Source organism: Eptatretus burgeri, chromosome 7, assembly GCF_056783735.1.
Source record: "Eptatretus burgeri isolate ZD-2024b chromosome 7, Ebu_testis_v1, whole genome shotgun sequence".
Classification (NCBI taxonomy): domain Eukaryota; kingdom Metazoa; phylum Chordata; class Myxini; order Myxiniformes; family Myxinidae; genus Eptatretus; species Eptatretus burgeri.
The window spans coordinates 924,281-937,223 of NC_140967.1; the positions used below are offsets into that span (position 1 = coordinate 924,281).

At 41.5% G+C, this 12,943-nt stretch overlaps 1 protein-coding gene across 2 annotated transcripts in view; it reads left to right on the top strand.

Annotated features, from left to right (window-relative positions):
• EXOC5 (exocyst complex component 5) overlaps window positions 1–10,688 on the top strand; it is a 78,732-nt gene extending 68,044 nt beyond the window's left edge. For both annotated transcript variants that reach the window (XM_085887195.1, XM_085887196.1), the window contains exons 16-18: window positions 1,083–1,191; window positions 7,224–7,439; window positions 10,309–10,688. In XM_085887195.1, the coding sequence (XP_085743321.1) occupies window positions 1,083–1,191; window positions 7,224–7,439; window positions 10,309–10,497 (514 nt within the window). In that variant the 3' untranslated portion in view covers window positions 10,498–10,688. The remainder of the gene's footprint in view (window positions 1–1,082; window positions 1,192–7,223; window positions 7,440–10,308) is intronic.
• Window positions 10,689–12,943: the final 2,255 nt, after the last annotated feature.

Sequence of the window (12,943 nt, forward strand, 5' to 3'; positions counted from 1 at the left end):
ATACATTCATCCATATTCCAAGATGTGAATTCTCTCTCCACTTCCAAGCTCACCTCCATTCCTTCATTCTTCCACTCCCTCATCCGTGAAATGCACCAGCTGCCTTGCTGTCCCATGTCCCTCTCTCCAGTACATTAAGTGCCGCCCATAGTCATGTTGCTTTCTCCCACACTCACCATTGCTTCCTTCCACTCTCGCTTGATCCCCCTATCCTCTTCCTCCCCCTTCCCCCTTCTCCTTTGTCCCTCATCCACTTGTGCATGATGTCTTCGTCTCCCTTGTCCCCCTTTGATCCCATCGTTTTGTGAACCTGCTGCCCTGTCATTTTGCTCCTCGATTACTGTTTGTAGTAAACAAGGGGGGATATTTTGATGGTAACAGTTTGAAGTAAAATGCTTTTAAAACGATTCATTCATTGGACAAAATGTGTAATGGTTAATAAGCTGTCACACGCACCAGCAATGTTTAGTCATCCTTTCTCGGTCAGGTTTCTGTCGGATTTTCCCCCCACGTCCCCCTAATTTTAACCACTAAGTATACACACTGCATATTACATTTATTCTGTTCTGTACTTGTATGAACACATGACTCAAAATAATAATTGGACAAAGTGTCTGTCCACTTTTTGGTACCCTGAGATAATTGCGTGATAAATCAAATGTACCAAAAGCCATTGATCTCACAGGTAAGGTCTTTAAAACAGTTGTTCACCACCATCTTCTATCCAAAACCATGATCTTTTCTACCCCCAATAACTCACCCTAAACCCACCTTCAAATTCCCTGTTTCCTATTTGAAAGCCCTTGCAGTGTCCATCTTGTTTACCCTGTGTACCCCACCCCATCCCTCTTTCTTCCACAGATCTCCTGATGTGCCTGCTCCTTACTGTTGTGCTTGCCTCTCTTTCCCCCTGTTGTGTGCTGCTCCCTTTGTTATATGTTCTGTGTGTTAGCTCTTATATGAGCCTCGACTAAGTACACAAAACAAAAAGTGCTTCATTCATTCATTTAATGGTTTATATTATAACCATTATGCTGACACCTGCATGAGGCAACCATTTGGCATGTTCTCCTCCTTTTTAGAACACTCAACTGCATGGTGGGGCAGATGAAACAGATTTTGAATGCAGAACAGAGGAAGACTGATTTCCGGCCGGAGGACGAGGGCCGAGTTATAAACCAGTACACGACGGTACGTAACCCCTTCCTCCCGGTGCATGCCAGTAAAGATGTGGAATTTCCTCCAGACTTCCTGGGAGTTGTTGATTTCTTGTTTACTGTTCCAAGATATTTATTTCTTTGCATTCTAAAGACTATCATTATGACTACTTTTATTATTATTATTATTATTATTATTATTATTATTATTACTGCTGCTGTTGTGTGTCCAAGAATTCCATTTCCTTTGGAAGGAATTGTACACAAAGCAGGATGGATATATTTGGTGTTAGGCAAGCTTTATTATAACCTTCATTTGTATAATCGGCTGTGCCTCGAGCTTTTATCATGTTTTGTTCTTGGTCTCTGTCGTATCAACCGGTGCCATATCTCAAACCCGTCTTTCTCCCAACAAAGTTGTCTCACCTGTCATCCTTCAGTTCTGTCATCCTTCCGAGGTCCTTTGCATTATTTCCTTTTGGATGCAATGTGATCTATCCAGTTGCCACATGTGTATGCTTCTCAAAAGGCATGTTAATTGTTTTGCTGAACTTCCTGCACTGCCTGAAAATGCCTGGAGTGCACCCCTTCCTCCCCCCCCCCCAATCCACCAGCCCTCTCCAGGGTCAGTGTCCTGTGACTTGGTGTTTTGTCTTTTGCTTTTGATTGTACACTTGGACACACCAGCAAGTGGCCACTTGTGTGATGATAACCGCATTGAGTTTTGGCTTTTACTCCAGAAGGTAAAATGTGGATGAAGTGTGATATAATATGTATACAACAAGGGCAGAATCACCACTTCCTTGTACATCACCTTCCCTTCTTTACCCTTCATTTGTATTAACCCCCCCCCACCCCCAACCCTCTCAAATGGCTGCGTGTAATAAGTAGATGCCCTCTAATAGTGCAAGTTATCATGTGGTAGTACAAATTTGCATGGATTGCTTACCCTTGTTTGCTGCATGTCATTATCAGACGAGTTAGTGCTTCAAACACAAAGTTGTATCTTTGAGGGCACAGTAATAGTGTCCTATAATGAGAGAACAATTATGTTTAATTATGTTCTGTGTTAAAAGGTCTTCGTCTTGATGTGATGTACATGTACAGTATAATGTTTTGTCCGAGCTTTAGATGCTGTACAAAGTTTCAAATCTTTCTGAACCCCATTCATACAGAACCTTTCTTCTTTTTTTTCTTTTGCTTTTTTTTTTCTCCTTTTTTTTCATTTTTTTTTTGCTTTTTTGCTGAGAATCATTTTCTCAGCAACCATTAGTCTGATTGACACGGAATTTTCCAAATAGGTGCGCCTCCTCCTATAGAATTTTTAGTCATAATTATGACATCATAGGTCATGTGGTACAGGCACCATCTTGGAAAAACCAAAAAACTTGCACCTCAATATTTCTGAAACCGGTCCATGAAAAATAATTAAAACATGGCTCAATGTCAATTACTGCCCTTGAGGAATAAAAAAAACGTGTTAATGATGATGTCATCGGTGTCTTCATTGTGACGTCATAATTCGACAAGTGTAATGCTTGATCCGGTCAGTATGAATTTTTTTTAATCTGCAATTGTTGAAACCACTAACCGATCAATGTAAAACTTTAACTAATTGATCAACTACCTATTGGAAAAATAGTTTGATAAAAGTGACATCATCAGTCACCAGTCTGGCATCATATTGGATCAAAGAAAAAAAAAACACAGAAGAGTTTGCTTGCACCAAGTCCTTCTCAAGACGGTGCAGGGTAAATATTTTATGAATACCGTCTAGTTTTGGTTTTGGAAGACCCTGGGGAACTACATCCAACGCATAAGGGAACCTTGGAGTTTAAATATATCTGTAGTTTTGTTTAGTTGGATTACCTCTCCCTTTATATCAGTGGAAGGGAGAACGCTGGTGTTGGCTTAGCCGTTAGGGTGGCTGGCTTAGGATCCTAGGGTCCTGAGTTCGAGCCTTGTTCAGTGCTGAATTAATACCAGGTGGGGTTGACTCAGCCTGTCATCCTTCCGAGGTCAGCGAAATGAGTATTTTTTTTTTTGTATCACTTGCAAAATCGAAGATTTTTCAAGTATATTCTCGACCTCGATTTTGTTATTCACTCAGTCTGTCAATCGCCTACAGGTCACAATTTCAAACCAACTTCACCACATGGTAGAGTTTGTCATAAGCAAGAAGCCTATTGTTTTTGAGGTGAAAAGGTCAACTTAGGCCAAAGGTCAGCAAATTTGTCAAATTTCTAAAATCCTCAATTTTCATCCGATTGAACAGAAATTTGAACAGAATTTTCACATTCACTTACCAAATTCAATCACCAATTATTTTTGAGGTGAACAAAGGTCAACAAATTAGATGAGATTTTGCATTTTTCAATTTTCAATTTTTTCAATTTTCATCCATTTGACTTGAAATTTGAAGAAGATTTATATTTCAGGTCACTGAATTCAACCAGCCAATTATTTTTTGAGGTCAACAACTAAGGTCAGGCCAGGTATGGGAGCATGTGCCAAAGCAGCGCGTCGCTGCGTCCATTTTCTGCCAGTACTCCAGGGATCTCTGTCTGGCCATCCCCCAGACAGATGTCTGGCCCATCCCCATCTCCTTGAGATGCTGATCAACCTGCTCCAACCACGAGACGCGTGGTCGGCCCATTGGCCTCCTCCACTCACGAGGCTCCTTCTCTGAGAGAATCTGGTGAGTCGGATCAGTGTCAGGAAAAGGAGCCACATGTCCATACAGCCACAGCTGATGCTTACGGACCGTGCAGGTAACAAATCTCATTTGAGTCTCTCTCAGCAACTGCTGGTTGGACTTGCCAAGGATTCTCCAACGAGACCTGGTACCAAAGATATTAAGTCTCCTTCTCAGATCCCTGATCAGAGTCCAAGTCTCACATCCATATAGCAAGACTGGAAGCACCAAAGACCCGAAGACTCGGACTTTCGTCTTTCTGCACTGGTACCGGCAGGGCCACACCCCATGATCCAGTGAATCCACGACTCCCCAGGCCCGATGCCGTCGTTTATTGACCTCTGGGTCACAGCCAGCACAGACATGAATATCACTGCCAAGGTAAGTGAATCTCTCCGTGACCTCAACATCCTCAACACAAACAGGTACAGACAGGATAGCAGCATTCAAGATGTCATTGAAAGCCTGAATCTTAGTTTTGACCCAGGAAACCTATAATCCCAGCGGCTCCGACTCCTCATTCAGCACCCCGAGGGCCCCCAAAAGGATATCTAAGGTCTCCCCAAAAATGACTGTCATCTGTGAAATCAAGGTCAGAGATCTTGACATTCCCAAACGAGGCACCGTAGGTTGATCTCTCTTACATCCTCCGCAGAATTCAGTCCATACAAGCGCTGAATAGTGTGGGGGCCAGTACACACCCCTGATGAACTCCATTAACAACTGGAAATGAGTCAGAGATGGTATCACCACATCTCACAGCACTCTCAGTAGCAGAGCATAGTTCAGACATCAGATTGATCAGTTTTGGTGAAACCCCATGAAGACCAAGAATCTTCCAGAGGGCATCCATCCATCCGTCAGGACCATACTCTGTGCAGAGCGTTGGTGTTGCTTCAGCAGTCTCCTTGGCGATTGGGCACAATCCTGGACGGGTCGCCACTCCGACACAGTATACTAGCAAGCTGGCACTCATTTTGCCGACCTTGGAAGGATGACAGGCCGAGTTAACCCCACCTGGTATTAATTCAACAGCTGAGCGGGATTTGAACTTAGGACCCTCAGATCCAAAGCCAACACCAGGCATAAGGTTGTTAGATGTCATTGTAATCTCTTGTTTAAGTTTGGTTGGTTTTCGCGTGAACAGGTTCCCATTGCATTGGAAGTTGTGTGAAATAATAACGAAAACATAACAATAATGGGGAATAAAAATATATATTTTTTTGGTAAAATTAATATTCACACTGGAAGTGTCATTGGTGTTTAGAGTAAAGGAAACTTCATTATAAATGGATGGCCTGTGTATTGATTTGTGTGCTGGTTGATTCCTGTGTACATTCTGTGATGGTAAGGTAAGAAAGGGTGTGTGTGCTTGCTTTTCTGTTGTTGGGTGTGGTTTATTTTTGGCCTCCGTCTCTATTTCTTTCTTTTTCTTTTTCTCTGGAGGAGTGAATCTTGTAAATAGTTTTTGTTGTGTTCGCTTGACTGCACCTGGATAGGTTTGAGGGTGGAGGAGTAGCAGCGCAAACCCAAATCCTATCCAGGTTCGTCCTCATGACTCCATCTTTGTCTGTTTGGGTTCCTCCTGATACTCCATAGCTGTATTTGATGTTGTGTGATTGCTCTCTCCACCTCCCTCTCTTTCCTTCTCACCTTCCTCTATTTCCCCACCTCTCTCTCCCCCTCTCTCTCTCTCTCTCTCTCTTTCCTCTATTTCCCCACCCCCTCTCTCTCTCTCCCTCCCCTTATTGTCTCTCCCTCCCCTCTCTTTGGTATTCTTATCCAGTTGATAGTCAAAACTGGAAGAGTAATACAAGTAAATTAATTTTGAAATGTAATCAACTGATGTACTTTTTAAGGCATGTGAAATGTTTTAATGTTCATAAGGACATTCTGTTTTTGTTTTATCAGACTGCAATCCAATCAGTTGTAACATTTTGTCGTATTTTATGGTTCATCCACTATCTGAAGACAACAGAAGGAAATCCGATAAAATAATTCGGACAGCTAGTAAGGTGGTTGGTCAGGACGTTGAATGTTAAAAAGTTTCTTTATGGAAAGATGTTATGGAAAGGAAATCTCAGATAATTATTATTGACGATTCGAATCATCCTCTCGATCCTTGTTTTGTCTTTCACACCAAGAGCTCTTAAATGAGGTATCATTCAGAATTGTATGTGCTGTGGTTATGATGTTTACCCCACTCAGACACAATCAGTAACTTGCATTTGTATATGGAATAGATATATAGGAAGTAAAAATAATATAACTAGAAGGGCACTCGGAAGAGAGCATACCTCCGCCAGGCTGATTAGTTTGTTTTGTATCTCACTGATAGGCTGGAGCTGGATTCAGACCTGAAGTAAAATTCATTTGGCTTGTTCTTGTCTCCTAACCAACTTACCCACCAAGTTTTGTCCGAATCCGTCCTTAACATTTTGAGGTATCGTGCTATATATTGTTTTTAGCCCCGTCACTCAATGGTGAAGAATCACTTAAAAAAAATTCTCGTATCCAGATCCGGATTCGGATCTTCACCAAAATCTAATCATTTCATCCTTGTCACAAAGTTTTGTCCAAAACTGTCCAAAACTTTGAGATATTTTGTTCACAAACAAACAAATAAGATGACAACGTCATGCAGAGCATGATACTTCCAAAACCCATAAAACAGATTTGACCTCAAAAATAATTGGTGGTTGAATTCAATGACAAAATGTGCAAATCCTCTTCAAATTTCAAGTGAATGGGATGAAAATCGACAATTTTAGAAATTCGGCCGATGACCTTTTGGCCGATGTTGACCTCAAAAATAAGTTGCTACTTGAATTCAAAGACCTGAAATATAAATCCTCTTCAAATATCAAGTCAATCAGATGAAAATTGAGGATTTTAGAAATTTCACCTCAGAAATTTCACCTTTTTAACTCAAAAACAATCGTTTTCTTCCTTATGACAAACTCGAGCATGTGGTGAAGTTTTGTGAAGATTGGTTTAAAATTGCGACCTGTAGGCGATAATCAGACAGAATAACTAAATCGACTAACCAATATACTTGATAAATCTTCGATTTTGCAAGTATCAAACAAACAGAGAGGGGTGAAAACATAACCTCCTTCACCTTCAGTGGGGGAGGTAACAATTTGCTATTGTTATTATTATAACAAAATTGACTTGAAATAATATAGATTCGACAATATTGACTCCAAAACTGCCCATTAGGTTTGTTGGTAGCGTGCTCACCCATTGGCTTGAAGGAGAGCCGTGGGCGGGGGAGGGGGGGCCTTGGGATTGGGAGGGGGGGTTGGTTGTACAGTTTAGTATTGACCTTTGTTCACGTTTCGTCCTCATTGCACGTTGTCTTTGCACAGGCATGTGCGAAGGTATGTACATATGTTCGACACCAAGTGGAGCGTGTGCGGCGATCCATGGATGGGAAGAACGTGGAGGCGGTGTTGACGGAGCTCGGTTTGCGCTTCCACAGACTAATTTTCGAACATCTCCAGCAGTTTGTGTACAGTTCCAACGGGGGAATGCTTGCCATCTGTGACCTCAACGAGTACCGCAAGTCCGCCGATGACTTCCAGGTTTGTATGGGGGTAGTGGGGGTGGTGGGGCGGAGTTTGTGGTGTTGCATTGTGGTGTTATTCCTTTAATGTGGAAAACTCAATCCAATGGTTTTTGAGATTCATATCCAGGCCTTGGTGAAGAGGAAGGAATAAAGAACAAGTTCCACAATATAATGGCTTCCCTTAAGCTGGCCATACACTGAGGCGATTATACGATACAAAACTGTCTGACTAACTCTGATTTGAGGTGCCAATTGTGTGGGAAGCGACCTTGGATTTTGTGAGACGCATTGTTGTGACGTGAATGGTTTTTTTTTGGTAAATCTCAGATAATTCGCTCAGTTAGTCGAGAGCTTCTTATTGTGTGTCTGTCGTCTCGTGAAACGCGACCAGGAAGTCGTGCAAAATGATCATCCACCCGTACTCCAGAACACCATGTACCATTATCACGTGTCCGGTTATACGTCGGCCAATCCGATGATGTGATCTATACTCACCCATTCTTCCTGTTTTTACCGTACCCGATATTTCCAGCTCGTGCCGAGCCTCAAACAATGAAATCCGAAATGTCAGGCAATTAATTCCAGGGCGAAGTGTCGGCATGCCAGCATAAATCTGTACACATCAATACACCACCCAACGACATTGTAATGGATTTTTGTGACAGCCATCTTGTGTAGTAATCGTATTGATGATCAGTATGGTGTCATTTTTTAATTTAAGTTACGTTATTTCGATTCAATGCCAAAGACAAAGTACTGAACAATTTTCTATTTACATCTCGTAATTTTAGAGTTAACGTTTTAAAAAAAAAAAAAAATTTTAACATGGAAAGAAATTTTAATTTCATGCCGGCACGCAACGAAAGTAGAGGTACGACGTACAGTGCACCTCTTCTCTCATCCCGAGTCATGCTTTCTGTACTGTACTCGTGAAAGATATCATCAGTGTTTCATTGATAGTAGTTTGTGCCAAACTCTCCATCATGAGTGGTAAACGACCCTCAAGTTCTTCACCTGAGACTCCCACAAAGAAGGCTCATAAATCTATTAGTTTGTACATTAAAATGGACGTCGTGAAGCGATTCGAGCGTGGGCAGCCCGGGAGCGTTTGGTGGACATTGTGCCCATGCTCAGCCTTCGTCCCTCAACCAAAATAAGGTCGAGTTCCTAATCGTCTCAGTAACTGCTCCACTCACGCCTCCCAGGCCTGGACACTCGCTGCACACCGCAGATTCTGATGAGTACCGTTCGACATACTCATGTACTTAAAACCGTCCATAATTTATTAATTTAAACATTTATTTTTGTTCTTTATTGATGTATTCAGTTAGTATGTCTTTAGTGTTTATTTCCAGGAACCGTATTTAAATAGTTACTGTCTTTACTTCGGGTTCGAGTTACATTGGCACTGGAAATGTCTGCCCAGGAACACATCTTCAATTCCTAACATTATGTCTGTGGGAAAATCGTTTTCTATTTTCGTTTTTTCATTTTGCATTAAGTTTTCTTTAAGAATGCAAATCGAGAAGTCTCTTTGGTAGAAGTATTCCCAGTTGGAATCGATAGGTACTGCGGAGATGTCATCCCAGTCGGATAGTTAGAGAGCAGATTGCAGGCCTTGCCTGTTGTCCTGTGTGAAGAGCCCTATTGTGAAGCATTGAGGTTACTCCCTCACAACAGGATTGATATGGACTTTGAGAAGAAAATATTAACTTTGATGAAACTACCTCAAGGCAGCTTAATTTGACGACTTTCATTGGTTTTGAGTGGTTCTGCATGTGTGCATTTATTTTACAAGAAAAGAAGGTGTCCTTTCAGATGGGTTAATTCCCCAAGGTTTATGATGTATCCCCTAAAATCTTCCCTTGCACACCACCATTTCTTGACTGATTACTAATTCCAGCGGTAAACAAACACAAACACTTCTCCGACTAGACTGGAGAGTTCATAGAACATGTTACCCCCATGCAGTGTTCAAGTGTATAATTCAATCGAAATAAAATAATGACTTTAAAGGTTGTATGAAAAGAATTCCGGAAGTTTAGCGCTGTTGATGCAGTCTTGTACACCACCGTATTTAAGATGTACAAGTACTGTAAAACGGAAGGGTTTTGAAAGTGCCAATAAGGTGATTTGTGTTCAACAGTGTTTAAGCATATGATTCAATTCAAATAAAATAAAGATTTTAGAGGTTGTAGGGGGAAAAAAATGGAAATTTTACCATCATTGATTCAGTGTCTTATACACCACCTTATTTAACACGTTGCATTCGTTCTCTGTGCCTGTTGTTTGTTTGTGTCCTTTGTGACATCCTTAACAACAGTAAGTTTCCTATTTGGACTGATTTTCATTTTTATTTGATTGACAGGCAGATAGACTAAAGAAAATTTATCTCACTCCTCTCGGCACTTGTGTGTTCGGGACGAATTCAGAGCCAAAGTACTGTTAAACGACAGGTTTGTCTTCTGATTCATGTTCAAAATGTAACATTCAATCGAAACTAAGCTGTTCCTCGATCATAAACTGACATTTGTGGACACACGGACAGACAAAGTGAACCAATTGCTTAACCCCACTTTTCGCTACATGTGTGCGGAGTCATGATATGTTGTGTGATAAAAGTGATTTTATACACTTTGGCATCATGAATGTGAAGGGTGCGAGAGTTGAATATTCGACACGTGACCAATTTCCATTTCACCATGCTCAATTGGTTTTCTTTAACGAGTTAAGCAGATTTATTAAAAAGTGTTATTGGTACAGTAGGCTACTCCCAAATGATGATGGTGTATATCAAATGGATGTGGTTCGTTCTTGGGATGTTTTGACGGTGCAAGTGTTGAAGTATGTCCGAGTATAAATACTCTGTATTTTCCGTTGTGTAGATCCCACTGGTTGTGCAGCTTTTCGATAGCCTGCACGCCCTGTGCAACCTTCTGGTGGTGGCTCCAGACAACCTGAAGCAGATGTGTTCTGGAGAGCAACTCACGGCGCTGGATCGTAATGTCCTGCACGCTTTCGTCCAACTTCGCGTCGACTACAAGTCCACCCGTCTGGGACGGCACTTCAGTTGAGGGCTTCAGTTGGCACCTGACTTCCTCTCTCTCCAAACTCAAACAATTCTCCTTTTGGTTACTTTGTGCCAAACCATGCATCTCTCTGTCTCTCACACACACACACACACACACACACACACACACACACACACACACACACACACACACACACACACACACACACACACACACACACACACACACACACACACACACACACACGTTATATTGGTTAAACCGCACACGGATCTGAAACTTGCACCAATAACAACCTTTATGAATATAATACACATGTGAATGAGAGAGGATAATTCGAGGAGAGAAGTGTAATAATTATGGAATAGATGGGGAGGGGGGTGGGGTCGGCATTCCATTCTTCCTCTTTGAGCATGGATTAGGAATGGCCTTAGTAGAATATCAGATCATGTTCCTTTACGTTTGATGTGGTGTTGCACATTTAAAATCTAGAAATGAATTGTTCGTGTGTCATATCGTTGACTAAATGACACCCCGTTTTTTGAAATATTTATTTTGTTTGTTTATTTTTTCCTTCCACCATCACTTAAAGGACTTTTGGATCTTTATTGTAATTCGTCCAAACACTGACTTCAAATCTCCTTGCTTCAAACTTTTCTACTTCCTTACTGTATCCTATATAAGCTGTCACTGTCAGCTTGGGAGTGTTCTTTTACTGTCTTTGTGTGAAAGCAGTCTGCAATAAGGTGAAAGACCTTTTGAGTTTGCAAGCAGGTGAGCTCTTGTGCGCCTCTCAATGATGGTTCTTATGGCTACTCAGACCATTTGTGATTACCGTCCTGTTTTGAATACATTTATCCTCAGCCTTGGATTATGAACACAGCACTTCCATGCTCTGAACATGCATTGACCTTGCTATTGGCCTGTTGGCTACTCAGCACTGTTGGACCTCATTATTATTCTGGTCAAAAGGCAATGGGGGAAATGGAAAACTTCATTTTAAGTTTGTTCATCAATCCAGAGCATCTCTGTTATTCCCAACAATAATCTTTAACACAAACAATGTTTCTATGTTTGAAAGACTGGCAAAAGGCATTTTCAGCAGGGGTTCCTGTAACTGGAGAAAGGCATCATGCCATGGTTATAGGACACATATGGACGCCATTAGCAGCTCACCCGTGTGGGGGTGTACCTTCAGAGCAAGTGTTTTTTTTTGTATTTGTTTTTTTTTAACCATCTGGGCTTTGCCCCCCTAACAAGGTATCCTCCCCCCACTCCATAACCCACAGGCATGAAAGGCACCTTTCATGGTTGCAGGAGCAGACACTGTTTAGCATGCATGGCAAGCCTCTCTACCTAGTTCTTCTGCAATGGTGCTTGGTTGGCAAGTGAAACAAAACTGGATTATTTGGTGTAATTGAACTGAAACGTCACCATATTCAGCCATTTTGGGGATCTGTCTACATAAGGTGGGGGGGAGGGGTGTGGAGTGAGATGGTCAAATTGCACAATTTTTGCAAATGTAATAAATGTCTACAGTAAGCTGAGAAGCTAAAAGGAAGCAAGTGCTGCCCCAACGAAATGATCAAAATCTCACACACGCTCAAACATCTCGAAACAGCGAATCATATAAGGTCCAAACGACAGAGTCCATGCAAGCTGTCTTTATCCATCCATTCAAGGTGAAAACATCATTTGAGACTCGATTGAAGTAATAGCGAACGTAGTGAGCTTCATACTCAACGCGTGCACATGAGAGAATAGGAAACAACACTTCGAGGAGAGAAGTGTAATAATTATGGAATAGATGGGGAGGGGGGTGGGGGCAGCATTCCTTTCAGTCCAGATACCCTGGCAATTTGGAATCCGTGCAGTTTGCTATGACCCTTTTGCTTCCGGTTTTTGTCATGGGGAATGATGCATGCCAGGAGATAAAGGCATCGTCGGAGACATGAAAGACCCAAATATCAGACATGGTGTATATTTCCTCCACCGATTTTAATAAAGATATCTCCCGCATCATCAAAAAATAATTTTTAATTGTGATATACGTTATTTGATCGCTGATCCCGAATCCAGGCCGAAGTAACCGGAAATTGCGTCAAAATCATCAGCTGTGCGGCGCTTACATGTACCACGGTATAGTTGGCAAGTATACAGTTGTGAAGAAGTTATAGGTAAAGTCAGAAGCGAATGTAAGAAGAATTCTACGTTCGCTTCTCGGCTTTGCCTATTCCATATTAACTTTCCTTATCTCACAAACTAATGCAGACCTCTGAACTAGCACCGTGATTCGACTTGTATTCACAGATTTCAAATAAATCATCAAATCCTTTCAAGTCTTCAAATTGAACAGTTGGACTCGTTCATTCTTCAAAATGGACAATACCCATTCATACTTCATATTGAACAATACTCTTTCTTCAAATTGAACAATGTACTCATTTATTGTTCAAATTGAACAATGCACTCAATTCTTCAAAATGAA